The 16,780-nt window shown below is 37.7% G+C and overlaps 1 protein-coding gene across 5 annotated transcripts in view; it reads left to right on the forward strand.

Annotated features, from left to right (window-relative positions):
* Window positions 1–16,780, forward strand: part of AKAP6 (A-kinase anchoring protein 6) — a 549,073-nt gene that overhangs the window by 267,405 nt on the left and 264,888 nt on the right. For all 5 annotated transcript variants that reach the window (XM_035260318.3, XM_054239865.2, XM_035260317.3 and 2 more), the window contains one exon: window positions 4,547–4,669. In XM_035260318.3, coding sequence (XP_035116209.2) covers window positions 4,547–4,669 — 123 coding nt within the window. The remainder of the gene's footprint in view (window positions 1–4,546; window positions 4,670–16,780) is intronic.

Below are 16,780 nucleotides of genomic sequence, written 5' to 3' on the forward strand. Positions count from 1 at the left end.
GGAGTTTGAACAATGAAGGCTAAAATGCAGGCTTTCAAAGGTTTGTAATTAGGCCTGTAGCAGAGAGTACAATATGCATAAAATGTACTTTTTATGTAGCGCAGTGGTGGCATTGGATTATGTCATGAAGAAAATCTGATTTTCATAGTCCTCTTTGGCTTTCCAGAGAAGTGAGTGTGAACTCGGAATATTAGAAACACACGCAGATAGGCCAATACTGAGAATGAGAGCAAACTTGGATACAAACAGAATTCTGATAGAGATATCATAATTTCACAATATCCAGGAGAGTGTCCCAACTCTTTATTTATTGTAAAATTCTTTTTTGACTCTTAAAATTTCTTGAACTCAGGGCTTAGACATGCTTTATGTTCTGCTGAAATTTCTGCCACAATGATATTTACCTTTATACTTTCAACGATGTCTAGCAGTGTGCTTTTTTGCACATAGAAGGTACTTAATAAATATCTGTTAAATAAATGAATAAATGATTGATATTTGTTGCATTAGGATTTGATCTGTGTTTCAAAATAATTTTTTAAATATTTTTATCCATTTTCCTGTGTTAGCCTTATTATCTTTCATTCAGACCACAAAGATGCCAGCAGAACTTCTGAAAATAGACATCAAATATTTGTTGTATGTGTTCAAATGCTAATATACCTGCACATCCACATGGTCTGTATATAGAGTGGCACTTTCTTGCTCTTTCTAAGAACATCTCATGATAGGGGGAAGAGTACCTGTACACTGCCCACTATACACAAAAACCTGGTGAGAGTACACAGATACAGGAGGCTGAGTGAGGTGGAAAAATAGCAGATGATAAAGGTATCATGAATTGCGTGGACTCCAATTTTGCTTGCTTTCATGATTTCTATTTATATTCTTGAGGCTACACTTACAAGCAGGAAGGGAGGTAGAAAGCTAGATCTCCCTAAAGGGAAGGAATGTTTAGCTTTTATTGTAAGTTGGGAACACTGGGATTTCTCAGGTTTCTATTGTGAGTGATGAAACTTTTTAGTATTGGCAAGTAAAGAGTTAGGAAATGTACAACAAATAAAAAGTTGTGAGGGTGGGATATAATTCAGAAGAAACCCAGAGAGAATCCGTGAGAGGACTCCTGTTTCCCCTATATCAGATGGCTTAGTTTTGCTATCTGTCTGGGATACACAGAGGTGTCATCCAGAAATGTTCACCCAGGACCAATGGGTTTTATCTAATCTGCATCTCACAGATTTCAGCTAACTGTATAATCATGGTTCTGTTAGGACACCTAACATATTGTTTAATACTATTTGGCTAAGACTAACCTTTTACAATGAAGCAACAGTGCATTCACATACACACACAAGTCATTTTTGTTTGTTTTTGAAGGGAAAGAAGATAATGAATAGTTTATAACTAGTTACACTTCAAATAACATCTTTCACTATTTATCTTTTTGGATTTAACTACTTGTTCCCTAAATAATGTACTTTTTGACTTAATTTTTTCCCCAAACCAATTTACATATACAGATATAACAACACAAGTCTAAATACAATAGTAAATACTATTTAATGCTATAAGTACTATAAACTACTATTTTCATCTTCCATTTATAAACCATCTATATTCTAGTTTTCTGATTAGCATCCACAGAGGACAAACAGTATCTCTATAAGTCCATTTGGTCAGCAAAGGATCTCTTAAATTTTTACCAAAACTTTGATTATGAGAGTGTTCAAGAATTAGGACTAGAGTTCTTTTTTTTTTTTTTTTTTTTTTTGAGACGGAGTTTCGCTCTTGTTACCCAGGCTGGAGTGCAATGGCGCGATCTCGGCTCACCGCAATCTCCGCCTCCTGGGTTCAGGCAATTCTCCTGCCTCAGCCTCCCGAGCAGCTGGGATTACAGGCACGCACCACCGTGCCCAGCTAATTTTTTTTTGTAATTTTTAGTAGAGACGGGGTTTCACCATGTTGACCAAGATGGTCTCGATCTGTTGACCTCGTGATCCACCTGCCTCGGCCTCCCAAAGTGCTGGGATTACAGGCTTGAGCCACCGTGCCCGGCCTTAGGACTAGAGTTCTAACAGACTCTGCCCTTACTTCTACTCACAGATTTACTGTACACATCTGAAGGAATCTATGGTAAACATCAAGTCAGATATGAATTTGTACAATATTCTGAGCCCCAGGTAGTCTATTAGACAAACAAGCTTGGGGAATAATATTTTGAACAGGTGGGACGCTCTACTGAGAAGATTGAGCTTGAATAAGTGTAACTTCTACCTTAAAAGAGTCAAGTAGTTGGGGGAAATGAAAAGCAAAGTAACTCTCATTTATGCAAATTCAAGAAAGGAGAAAGAACAGACAAACTGATACCCTAAAGATAAGAGAAGGGGAAAAATGAATGATTTTGCATGGATTCTTGGCATTTAGAAAGAGTTGCAATAGGCTGGGCGCGGTGGCTCAAGCCTGTAATCCCAGCACTTTGGGAGGCCAAGGCGGGTGGATCACGAGGTCAAGAGATCGAGACCATCCTGGTCAACATGGTGAAACCCCGTCTCTACTAAAAAATCAAAAAATTAGCTGGGCATGGTGGCGTGTGCCTGTAATCCCAGCTACTCAGGAGGCTGAGGCAGGAGAATTGCCTGAACCCAGGAGGCGGAGGTTGCAGTGAGCCGAGATCGCGCCATTGCACTCCAGCCTGGGTAACAAGAGCGAAACTCCGTCTCAAAAAAAAGAAAGAAAGAAAAGAAAGAGTTGCAATATGGGGGGAAAAAAAGGCTGATTTTGGCAGATCACTAGAAAATTTATTTAGTAAGGGAATACCTTGTATGAAATTCGTGAAACCTTCCCTGTTGGACATATTTTCGCCTCACCTGGAATAAAATCTTCTGAGTGATGACCAGTGGAAACCTCAGTGATATTATCAATCAGCTTAGAGTTGGAGTCTAGGATTGGAGGCATGTTAAACTACGTTATACTTCCCAGCTCAGCCGACTGAAATTGTATAGGTCTCAGTTTGTGATTAAGATGTCTCTAAGATGATATTTCTCATTAGTTTTATCAAATCTAACTGATTGGGATAGATTTGCAAAAGAACATAAGTGAGAAATCTTGCATTTGTGAAATCTGGTTGTGATAAGTATCCCTGGGTGTGATTGTCCTTGGAGACTTGGTACAGTAGAGAGTTTTTCAATAGAAAAAGCTTTTGAAAGCATGTATGAATCTGGGAAACCATATGATATACCACTGTGTAGGATGTTAGACTGAGCTCTGTCTACACAGGCTGACAACACACCAGAGCATGGCAGGACAGTGTGATCTGACTCTATGGGACTCTATGCCCACATCTCTGCCTTGTCCCCTTCTAAGGGACTATTTGTGTTCCTGGGTGTTATTTGTCTTTTTGTTTACCATTATCCACAATTCCATTTTCTTTTTTCTCATAATGTTTTTGAGGTAATCTAATGCTTGAATTAAAGGATTATGAATCTTAAAATGTTATCTAGGAAAAATCTTAATGGCAAAAACCTAGCTTGTGAGAAGCATTATAAAGAATATGTAGTTTTACCTCTTTCCACTACAGTGTCAGGACATTCTCAGTTAAACATTACAAATATTAATCAAGATTATTTAAAAGGCAAATCCGAAGAATGGGTTAAGTTTAACAGGGAAATGACATCTCAATCCATTCCTAAATATGTGTGGAAGCCTGCACTTGCTCCTTATGACCTCCAGGTGGTGCTGTTCACCCAGACATGGAAAGCAGGAGCCCAGCCCCATTTCTTTCTCTTAGGTTTGCAGCTGGGCTTTCATATTTTCGAAATATTTTCTGTTTCTACCGATGTATTCTTTTAAACGCCCAATAAAATTTAATAACCACTATTTGAAAAATTGCAAGATTATTGTGATTTGTGCTTCCTAGCCAAGAATATATCTTTATGTCTGTACATACCTGGAGTCAAGTGTTTTATGTTTGTTCATTGGTCTCACTCTTCTATGCTTCCTTCCCTCTTAGCACACAGGCTCAGACACAGATGTTTGGGCTGTGGACAGAACTTGTCCAAGGACCTTTAAATACTTATGTAATTTTAAAATTTATTTCTAGTTCAGCTATGGCAACTGAACACCATAGACTTCTGAATGAAGAACACCATCTTTACAGGAATGCTTTTATCTCCAAGGCCAATGAGCATTCCTAGCAGACCTAACCTGGTTTTTTGTCAGGGGGATGGTTGTCAGACACCAGAAATGTTTTGATGTTTTGAGGTCACCAATACAGTGACACACCACAATCCAGTCTAAATTCCTCAGAAAATTGATCCTAGAGAAAAGCTGAAAGGAAAGCACTGACAATTTCTTTCTCATTTTGATAGACTTCACGGCTAGGAATAGTGGAAATCCCATCACAGCAAAGATGAAACTAGAATCAGAGTGTGGTGGGATCAATCTCATCATGGATAAAGTTTGGAACTTTTAATATTGGCTTTTTACAGAATAACCAACTAACATGCCTTTCTTGCCCCTTTTTGCTCCTTTTCTTTCCTCTCACAAGGGGTTTGTAAACAAGCTGGATGAATTCATTCAATGGTTAAATGAAGCCATGGAAACTACAGAGAATTGGACTCGCCCTAAAGCAGAGACGGATGGCCTTAAACTGTATCTGGAGACACATTTGGTAGGCAAGATTATGTTGTTCTTGCTGTCAGTAATCAAAGGATTTAATGTACTGCTTGTTTGTTTATGAGGAATATCAATTTTATTTATCAAAGGTTACTATATGCCTTTGAAACCAAGTTTTAATGGGTTACAGAAGCTGAAAATTTACAGGCATTTCAAGTAATACTGTGAAATCTAAATCCTCTCTATTTCAAGCTACCTTTTCAAAGCTTTTTCTGGAAGGGTAAGTAATTATTTAAAAATACCTTAGAAAATTTTATTAGATCCTTGTTTTCTAAGGCAACTGAAGGTTTTCTCTTTCTTAAAAGCAAACAAATAAAAGAGATAATTTTGATGACCATTCTAAGCTTTCTAGAATTCTCGTAAAATTAATTAACCTCTCATTATCAAGAGGGTCTACATTATCTGTTCTATACTGGGTTATTTTAATAAAATATTTAAAATAATCTCCATCATTTTTGCTGCTATGTGAGTTTTTCAGCATACAATTAATACAACTGTCATTGCACTCATCCCTGTGTATAGAGAAAACCATGGAGGAGAAGTGGAAAACATTCAGATGAATTTGCGTCTGAATATGTTAAAAGCAAGAATTATAGACTGGGGGACATTCAGTAAACCTCATGAGGTTTTTACTGAATGCTTCAAATGGCCGATATCAATTATGAAGGGGTAGAAACCAAGTAGTGGAGTGTGATAAAGCATGAAGAAAAAGCACGTGTCACAGGAAATGAAAATTCAAGCTTTAAGGATCTCATCTTTATTCCTTTCACTGATAGCATAAAATTGACAAAGGCAATGAACATGAATCCTTGGGTACCCAACTGTGGGGTTGATTTTCTGCCCCTCATACACACTCAGAATTCAGATTGGATAAACATTATGTGGGAGTCCTACATGTATGCGAGTTCGCAGGCTTCCAGAACTGTTGTTCTCTGTGACGTCAAGTGAGAGAGAGCGAAGGGAGAGATGGAGAGGGAGAAAAGCATGTTTTGTAAGAGAAAAACAGGGTCAAAATCCTACTGCTGCATGCAAATAGCCTTGGGGATGATAAAGAATGACAAAACTGTGTGATTTTAGAGGATGAATGTGTTGCTTCCGTTTTTTAGAGACCTGAGTCGATGATGTATAAAAATGCCAGTGACCCTAACCACCTCTCTTGTACTTGGGTTTTTACATACTGTCCTTAATACTCATTTCCCTGTTGAGTAGAGTTTCAATTTTTTTTTAAAGAGGGCATTTCATAATAGCAAGATAAAGATATTCACTGCTTTATCATGTAAATTGTATTAATTAGAATGTCAACTTTTCACTGGCATTGTTCTGACAGAAATTCTAATCTGTGTTTAAACAGGAGTATATGAACTTTATTTCACATTAAGTGTGCTGTCTTAATTTCTCTTGACTTAATATTTTATGGAAAACACACATTTAGTTTTTAAGGTCCCAGAGGGCACAAGGGCATAAAGAGCGCTTTAACTCTAGATTATTTATTGAAAGCCAGGTTAGGAGAGTATGAACCCAAGGTTCCTTTTCCCCTTTGGAGGTTGAATGATATGGCCCCTTTATAACCAAATGAGCACTCTCTTTCTCAAAAGTGGTATTACAGGATTTCTTACTTGGCATGCTTAGGTTGGCCTCTACCTCATTTTAGCCCAATGCAGTTCACTAGAGTTTTTTGTGATGATGGAATATTCTATATTGCTGTGTCCTATATGGGGGCCACAAACTACATGTATCTATTGTGCATTTCAAATGTGGCTAATGCAACTGAAAATGAATTTTTAATTTTAATTGACATGTTTAAATTTAAATTGCCACATGTAACTGGTGCCTTCTGTATTCTCTCTAACCTCACAAACTGCAGAGCTTTTTACAGGTGACCATAATGAACTGCAGTATCTGTACCTGACTCATACTGACATTTTCATCCCAAAATGTGGAAGTCATTATCCAGTTTGCTGTGGGTCACCAGTATAAAGATCCACAGTAGAGAGTCCTACTTAAGACTTTTATTTCTTAAAGAGTAGTCTTGTTTCTGCCTAATGGTCAACACTTTCTTGGATGAGTTTTCTCTACTGTCCCATGTCTGATTATACTGATTGGAATAGAGCTATCACAGGAACATCTTTCTTATTTCTGCTTTGCAAATAGTGAGGGACTTTGATCTCCAGACCTGTTTACTGAATGTTACATTACAGTCTCATGTTTCACTTCCAAAAGAATGAATAATAATTTCTAACAGTTACTGAAGACCTAATGTGTGTAAATTGCCACTGAACGATATTCTTAAAGCGCAACCAAGAGTCACTGTTCTACTGCATGCTTTGTCTGTTACTTTAGGTACAGCCTGTGGCTCAAATATCTTTCAAGCAAACTCTTAGTTTTTCTGTTTCCATATGAGTCTATATTGTCCTCCTGATCAGTATTGTCATAAAATATATGAGTAAGCCTAGAGATTTATATTTCTTAGTTAACCCTGCATAAATCATTATTGCTTTTTAATGAGGAGGCAAGTGATATCTGCAAGATTGTCCAGTAGTAGAGGTAGCTACATAAGTTTCTTTAAACATCTCTCTGGATTTTATAATTTGACGTTAAATCAACAGATGTGCAAGCTTGTAGGGTCTAAGTCTTGGGTTAATAATGTGTTAGACTAGCTGGTACCCTCCAATATTTATTATGAATAAAAATATAAAAATAATACCAAAAGTTGTATGTTCATATTTTGATACTTAATTCAATTATTTTCCATGATGGTAACTAAGGGTTTTCACCAACACAATCAATTAAAGCTTTATAATACCTTTATGAGAGATATGAAGGAGCTTTATTTTAACTGTAAGAAACACTGTGAAATTGCGATGATACATCAATGATTTTCCATGATAATTAATCATCTGCTCACAACCTGGCTGCTCCTTTCAAAAATACAATTTCTATCTTCCTAGAAAATGACATTTTCAGGAAAATGTCATTCTGGAAAGGTATTTTGCAAGTATTGAACATTCTCTCTTCTTTGAAAACCATTTTTAAGATAGAATTGTATAGGTGTGTTCTTGGATAGACTTTTCTCTCTCCCTTCTCTCAGCTCTGTCTTCTTCCTACCACAAAACAAAACAAAACAACAACAGCAAAAACCACAAAGCTTTATTGAGGTATAATTGACATACAAGAAATGGCACATTTTAAAGTATAGTGTTGCCTCTTATTCAAGGTGGTTATGTACCAAGCCCCACAGTAGATGCCTAAAACCTCAGATAGTACCAAACCCCATGTATTCTGTGTTTTTGATTTGGTAACCCAGATGACTACTAAGTGACTAATGGGCAGGTAGCATATACAGCATGGAGACACTGTACAGAGGGATTCACGTTCCGAGTGGGACATAGCGGGTGGTGCAAGATTTCACTACACAACTCAGAATGGCATGCAATTTAAAACTTAATGAAATGTTCATGTCTGGAGCTTTGCATTTATATTTTCAGACTATGGTTAACCACAGGCAACTGAAACTGAAGAAAGCAAAACCATGCATAAAGGGAACTACTGCATACAATTTTATAAGTTTTGACAATCTGACAACTATATACACCCATGAAACAATCCCTGCAATTAAGAGAGTGAATGTACTTATCACCCGAAAGGATCTTCATGACACTTTATAGTTCTTTCCTCCTACCCCTGGCCTCTCCTTCATCCCTAAGCAATCATTGATTTGTGTTATGACACTATTAGGTTTGTTTGCATTTCCTAGAATTGTATATAAATTGAATAAAACAATACGTACTTTTTTTCAGTTTGTCTTCTTTCATTCAGCATACTTATTTTGGGATATGTTATGTTGTGTGTATTACTTATTCATTCCTTTGTATTGCTGAGAAGTAGTCCATTGTATGGATATACCACAAGTTGTTCTATCCATTCACCTGTTGATGGACATGTAAGCCGTTTTCCCCATTTTTTTTTTTTTTTTTTTTTTTGCTGCCTAACTAAACATAGTTACCAAAAGCTATATTTGAGTAGAAGCATAATAGAAGCATACTAAATAACTATCATAAATAGTCCTTGGGTAACTACTTCCCCCCTCCCATTAAGAGATTTTATATACAGTATCTTTAGAATTAGAATGCCTAAGAGTAAAGCAGCAGAGCAGGTCAGCACTTTCCCCCTCTATTTGCTCCTGAAACAGTAACTGCGATCTCTCAAGTTGTTATGCATACCTAATTCATTAAATGTAGTCATCCACAGGAAGACAAAGCAGCACTTTCTTTATGTGGAACCAATCAGCATATTCAGTAGGAATAAGTAATATCAAACCAATACCAGACAGCTGTGCAAGATTTAGGAAAAATAATCAATCAACCACAAAGGGCTGGCTTAAACTTAGGAAATATAGTTGCATAGATAGCAGCACCATGTTATTTTGGACACACATTAACCAACCACATTGAAATAGCCATGGAGAAACAAGATTCTTAATTCAATTTGATAAATGAGGAATATGGGGGAAAATGGTGACTGTGAACTAAATATATAACACAACTGTGAGTGTGAGTGCCAGGTGGTTATTTAGGTGCTAGGAATACACGAGGAATGAGCTTGGTTGCTTTCTTTCAGGGATTTTCAGTCTAAAAGAGACAATAATAGATTATATGTAGTCATCTATAGACCCATAAATGACTAACGATTTTGATCAGTAGGATCAAAATTCTTGTAGGATAAGCAAAGTATTCTTAGGAGTACAGAGAACATTTTTATTGGTTCTTTCTGGAGGTAGGGAACATTCAAAGAGGTAATTTGACATAGACCTCAAAGGCCACATGTAATTTTGTTAGGGAAGGGAGGAGGTGATATGGGAGCAAACTTTATAAACCTGGTAAGAGAGGTATGGTGAGCTATGTGGTGTAGCTGAGACTGGGTTGGAGTCTCACAGGTTGGGGTTGGGTGGTAATGGAGGTTGAATGTCTTTTTAATAGATTAAACTTTTCTCTGAGGGCAATGGGGACTCATTGAAGGTTTTGTAAGTTTTGGTTTTTTTTTTTTAAAACAGGAGAATAACATTAATCAACCATAAATTTGATGGGAGTAGGGTCAGCTTGCATAGATTAATTGGATGAGGTTCATGGCTTAGTTGATAGAACAACTCTGTGCGTGAAGGAAAATGGATTTAGGTATAGTATTTGAAGGATATGCTGGTATGGGCAAGCTTTTATTAATTTTGTGAATTGTGTTTAAATTAAAAGATTAAAGGCAGTAAAAAGTTAAAGTCAACAGTAAATCCCCCTTTTACTCATGTTCCCATTAGTTCTCCTCCTTTGAGGCAACCAATGTTCCTTATTTCTTTATATCATTTCCGATTTATTTCAGGTATTTAAAAACAGGCAGAGGGAGGTGGCTAATGCCTGTAATCCCAGCAGGATTTGGGAAGCCAAGGCAGGCAGATAAATTATGTGAGGCCAGGAGTTTGAGACTAACCTGGCCCATATGGTGAAACCTCGTCTCCACTCAAAACACAAAAATTAGCCAGGTGTAGTGGTGTATATCTGTAATCCCAGCTAATCAGGAGGCTGAGGCATGAAAATTTCTTGAACCTAGGAGGCAGAGGTTGCAGTGAGCTGAGATTGTGTCACTGCCCTCCAGCCTGGGCGACTGAGCAGGACTGTCTCAAAAGACACAAATCTATCTATGTATTTAACTTTGTTCCTGTAGTTTCTATTAGTAGTAATTCAAAATCAATAGAACTACTTCATCCTTTTGGATGGCTGCACAGTATTCCACTTATAAATAAACCATAATTTATATAACCAGTTCTTTGTGATGGAAATTTTATTTGTTCACAGTCTTTTTCTATTATAATTGATATTTTAATGAATATTCTTGGAAATTCATCATGTTGGATAATACAAATATATCCTTAGAATAAATACCTTGCATACAATATTTCTGGATCAAGGTTAAGCACATTTAAAATTTTAATGTATTACCAAACTGTCCTGCATAGAGATTTTACCAGTTTATACTCAATAATGCATGAGAATGCCTCTTTCTGCCTATTCTTGCTATCAGAGTATGTTATCACATTTGTTGAACTTCGTCCCTCCGATAAAGATGGCATCTTACTGTAGTTCAGTTTGTATTTCTTGTATTTTAAGTGGCATTGAATATCTCTCCATGTTTTTAGGAGTCATCTGTATTTCCTTTTTGAGAACTATCTTCTCATATTCTTAGCCTGTTTTTCTGTTGGCCATTGTTTTTTTGCTTCAGGATTTTTATATTGAGAAAATTAGTCTTTTTTCTGTGAAAGGGAAATTTTTAAAAAGTGTTCTGGGGTTCTGTTCTAAAAGCAGTTTGAGGAATCGAATCAAGGGTTAGGCAGACATGGAGGGCCAGGCTAATAAAACATTAAATTATACTCACTGAAAAAAATTTCAAATTGTGTTAAACAGCATAAAATTAAAAGTAAAAAGTCTTATCTTCCCTTCGGTAACAAATGTAAATAGTTCTATATATTTTTGAACCTTTTTATTGAAAAATGCATATACTTTAAAGATTGTTTAATTCATATTATACAAGCTGTTCAACAACTTGCTTTTTGTATCTAGATATATCATAGACATACTTCTATCAGTATATGAAGATCTATTGCACATTTTAGCAGCTCCTTAATATTTTTTGTGGCTATGCCATAATTTATTTAATCATTTATATGATGATGGGCATTTAAACTGCCTTCTTATTTATGCTTTTGCAAATAATACTCAATGAACTTTATTTTAGTATCAGTTGAGAGTCTCCTCCTTGTCCCTTTAGTGTCTGCCTACAACAGCAACTCAGAGACTCTATGTAATAAGTCTGTCACACTCCAGGGAGAGCCTTTCTCTAGGTCCTAAAAAATGAGTGGGGTTTGTATGTGTATAAGTTTTCAGGCCATGTTTATAGCAGTAGACTTTTAAAACACAATCCTGAACTTTGTTGTTCCTTTTAAGATTGGTGCCTGCAATTTTAGGTGTCTGCCACATGGTGGCACAGGAGCACCAAATTCCTCCAGACAGTGCTTACAGTCTTGGTATCCAGGAAGGGTTTGAAAATGTGTCCTTATTGTGTCATCATACTAAATACGTATAAAAACAGATTAAATTTAATTATAAAGTGTCTAGCTAACATTATCAAAAATATATATACATGTATTTATCATCTGTATTTCTTTAGATCTTCATGTTATATTATATTTCTGATTAAATAGCTTTCATTTGTCTCATAAGAAAAACCAGTATACACTTTAGGTTCTGGGGTACGTGTGCAGAACATGCAGGATTGTTGCATAGGTACATACATGGCAATGTGGTTTGCTGCCTCCATCCCCCTGTCACCTATATCTGGCATTTCTCCCCATGTTATCCTTCCCCAACCTCCTTACCCCTTGCTGTCCCTCCTCTATTCCCCTCCAACGGACCCCAGTGTGTGATGCTCCCCTCCCTGTGTCCATGTGTTCTCATTGTTCAACACCCACCTATGAGTAAGAACGTGCAGTGTTTGATTTTCTGTTCTTGTGTCAGTTTGCTGAGAATGATGGAAAATCCAGTATACTTCTTACAGAGTTTTTAGTCATACAATAAAATTTCCCCAAATACTTGGCAGCTGTTTCTCTTGCTTGCCCTCCTGTCTCTACCTCTGCTCCATTTTTCATTGCTTGAAGTTAAGAGATGACAGGATTTTCTTTTTCTCACTTCCTGGTGCCCATCTCTCCCAGCCTCTCCATAGGCAGCTATGGCCCCAGCAAGTTAAGCTTCACAAGACCAGCAGCTGACATTTGGCTGTGCTGCTCTCAGCTAATAGGAGCAGTGGGTCAAGCTTCAAAAGCATGAGCTGTGGGAGTTTGGCTGGCCTGCCCCACCTCCCTCTGCCTTGATGAGCAGGCTGGTGGCCTTACAGGGGCTTTGAAGTCCCATTTGCTTGTCCCCCTTGATTCCCACCAGTTTAAGGGTAGTCGCAGAGAGTTCAGTGGGAAGTGGCAACATTGGTTCTCTTTGGGGGACTTGAAATACCATTCAACTCCCAGCCTTGAGTTTCTTCGTTTGGTGACACAGGTCTTTCAGAGATTTTAGCAAACAGGCATTTTGAGGTTGGCATGTGGGAACGGTAAGGTAGGAGGCTCATTTTGGACGTACAAAAGTCTTGGACTATATTCCTTTACTTAAGTAACTCTAATTTTGTGCATCTAGGAGACAAATAATGTTGTCTTCCCTTTTCAGTTAAATAGAATTCCTGCACTATTTAAAGCACCTGGGAATGTACTTCTGCCTGACTCTTGGTCCATGATACCCAGCAATTATTGTTTTGAAAATGTTAGTGCCCAGACATTTTACTAATTTATTACTTTATTTTTCTTTTTAGGAAATAACGACTGTTTTAAATTAGAATGCGAGGGAAGCACTGCATTTAATAAGTACTTCCTATTTAGGGCAGTGTAATACTGAAGAGAAATTTTACAGACAAGCCTTGCACTATGAGGGTCCATAACCAGGCTGAGGGACACTGTGTATGGATCAGACTCACATGAGCTGGGGTGTGGTCACCTACCATTTCTCTCCATGTGTAGATTCATAAGCTCATCCTACTTCTCCACTGCATTACATGGAATTTTGGAATCTTGAAATAATTCACCTGATACAAATAACATTAAGTTAAAGTTCCAGATCTTTACATTACCCGGAAAAATGCCTGATCTATTTCCATAAGGTTGTTGTGAAGATGAAATAAACATGTTTTATGTGAGGATGAGGATGTTTTTATCACCTGGGGGAAGTTGTGCATGTCTTCCTTGGAGACCTGAGAACATTTGGTTTGAGAAGCTTCGTTGTTCTTGGAAAAGTTGAAATTCTCCTTGCCCACCCTCCCCTCAGCTGTTCTCTTGATGCTGTCACCTACTTGAGGGATGGCTTTTGTCTCTTTAGTTTCTCCCACAACTCCTAGCCTTGGACATGCATGATAGATATTAAAAATATCTGCTAAATGAATGAGTGAGCATTTATAAAAGCAGTGTTAGAATCACTGTGGACAACAGATTCTAACTAGTGTTCTAAATCTTCAAGCAATAACTGAGCATGTCTGCAAGTTATTTTCTCTATGACTTACAAATCAAAATGGACTAATCACAGGGCTTTCTAGGTTTTGTCTGGTATATTTGTGACAAGAAAAACATCTATAGAGGGAAAAAATAGCAATGTTTTCTTCTGTTTCAGAAGACATTGCTATTTTTTTGGCCAAAGGGGGGGGAAAAAAAACAGGAAAATTAAAATGTAAACTCAGATATTTAAAAGTTTTTTTTTAAATTTCACAGGTTAATGTTACTGTTTCAAAATATGAAGATAGTATGGCTAGACAGGGTGTTAATGACTTCACATTACAAAATTTATTTAATTTATTTTTAAAGTGGTTTGGTTCCCCCTTTCAAATGCATGAAGCATGTGGGAGTTGGAATAGATCTGCCCCAGGCTGCCAAACAAATTTTTAATGGAACTGGAGTCCTTCAGGGATTGTCCTAAATCCACATAATATTCTTAAGTCCTGGTGTTTGCACTGGGACCTGTATATTAGCAGATGTACGTGTGAATAATATGCTTATATCAATCCATCACTCTTGTGACTCCACATCTGTAGGGGCTGCTGCACATCAATTATTCCACCTCAGGGGGTAGAGAAATATTTGGGCCAGCATTAACCTCCTTTTCAATCAGGGCCTCTAAGCAGTGTGTTCTGGAAGTCAAATGGTCCCTTTAGACAGAAAGTCTGTTTGGGAATCCATTTGGCCTAATGTGACCATGCTGGGAAGTGAATGTGATAACCTGTGTCAGGTGTGGAGATGGCATCCAGAGAAGCAAATGAAAATTCTGTCACTCAGAGCCGCCATCAACATCCAGGATCTCTTCCATCTATCTAATTCTTGCATAACATATTAGCCATTCTATCAGAAGAGAATGTCAGCCTCAGTAAGATGCACCTACTTTGCACCAAAAAAAAAAAAATCCCAACTGTTTGTTTGAAATAAATTGTAACTTGTTTGAAGAGCTAAATTCACTTTCAAATTCTTGGAAATATTTTTATTGTCTGAGGTTTCAGGAAGAAAGAGGATTTTTGTCTTCATATCTCAGTTTTTTTTTTTTTCAGAAGGAAAACAAAGATTTTATAATGCTTATATTTTTGATCAAAAACTTGGAACTTCTTTCTCAAGAGTACGGAGTTCCTTTTTTAAAAGCTTCTGTTATTATACCTAGAGGTATGTTACAGATTGTCATAACTGACAAATCAATGACAAATGTAGCCACTTCATTTTGTTGGGGAAATAGACAATTGTGGTAGTGGCTGACCATTCATTTAATTACGTGGTAAGTACCACATGATGAGAGGGCAAAGTTAATTGATGATTTGGGCTATCTCAGCCAGGGTACAGTTTATATGGCAACTACGCTGGGAGCATCTAAGTGTAATTGGTAAGTAATTTTGTAAGCAAAGGAACATGACAGCTCATTTACATGGTGTTCACTGAGTAAAATTTGGGGACATTTATCAACTACTTCCAAGTGAAGAGTGATTATACCAGTATCTCCCAAAATGCCACAAGCTGTTTAAAAGCTACATAGGAGGTTTTTGGTACAAATCTACATGCATTCATTCCCCTGACCATTTGTTGGTTGTGTGTTATGTGCCAGGCACTGTCCTAGACACTGAGGATTTAAAAATGAATGAAAAAAGGAACTCAAGGAACTCATGTATGCAAAGCAGACACATTAATAATTTTACTACAATATAGTAAGTGAAGGTTTGAGCTCTGTATAAGTACTATGGGTGCCAAGGGTAGAGAAACCAGTTGGGTGGAAGGTGGTCAGAGAGCTTGCTAGAGAAGGTCATACCTGACATGGATCTTAAAGGCTGTGCCGGGCTTTTCAAGGGAAAGAGTTTGCCAGGCAGAAGTGCCAGAAAGAATAGAATCTTGGAGAAGCAACACAGCTGGTGTGAGCTGGAAACTTTAAGCAATCCAGGCACATTTCAAGGCAGATACGGGGCCTGTGAAGTTGAGTTGGCTGGGATCTCAGAGGGACCTGTAGGTCATGCTTGGGGCCTGGATCTTATTCTGTACCCTATCTAATGGCAAGCCATTGTATAGTCTTAAGAGGAAGAGGATCTTCATCAGAGTTGTTTTGTAGCAAGGTCATTTTATAATAAAACCATTTGCATTACTGCAATACACCAGGCCTTGTTGCACATGTATCAAGGCATTTCATCCTCACAGCAACCCCATGAAGTAGGCATTAACATTTCCCCTCATTTATAGTTGAAGAAACTGAGTACACAGAGGTTGGCCAAAGCTACACAGTGGGTGAAGCAGGAGCCAGGATTTGAACCCAGGCTGTCCTGCTCCAGAGCCCTTGCTTGTCAATAGTGCTGTTTCACATCATGTCATAACTCCCTTGACACAGCTGACTGCAATTCCTTGTTTATATAGTGTCGTCCCCCCCCACCCCTTCCCTCTGACACACACTCACCACTGTGAGCTCTGTTAGGGCAGGGACCATGTCTGTCTTGTTTATAGCCATATTCTTCAAGCTTAAGACAGTGCCTGAACCTTCATAGGCATGCAACAAATAAGGAATAAGTCTAGTTTTGATGTCTGGGACTTGAGTTAACCCGACAAGGGATGATGATGAAATCCTGAATCTAAGGCAATGTTAGTCAATGTGGAGAGGTGAAGAAGAGAAAATAAATGGTCAGGGCTTGCTGATTGATTGGATATGTGGACTTTGTTGGAATATTCTCACAGTGCTTCTGCTTTCCAACCCATACACTGGAGGGATGACTTGGCAAAAGAATCTGAAGCAGTGGGAAGCTCACCCTGCTCTTCACAGAGCTCTTAAATTCCTGAGAAGAAATGTTGTGGACTCAGAATGACATGTTAGAATAGACTTCCCTTGAGATGGTTAAAAATAGAATGGACACATCTGCCTGGGACGGTTGAAAGACAGAGCTGCCCTTGGGTAGATGAGTGGTTAGATAGCCTTTGGGATTCTTCCCTTCTGAAAATTCTCTGATTTAAAATAAATAAAAATTC

This window comes from Callithrix jacchus, chromosome 8 (assembly GCF_049354715.1).
Source record: "Callithrix jacchus isolate 240 chromosome 8, calJac240_pri, whole genome shotgun sequence".
Lineage (NCBI taxonomy): Eukaryota > Metazoa > Chordata > Mammalia > Primates > Cebidae > Callithrix > Callithrix jacchus.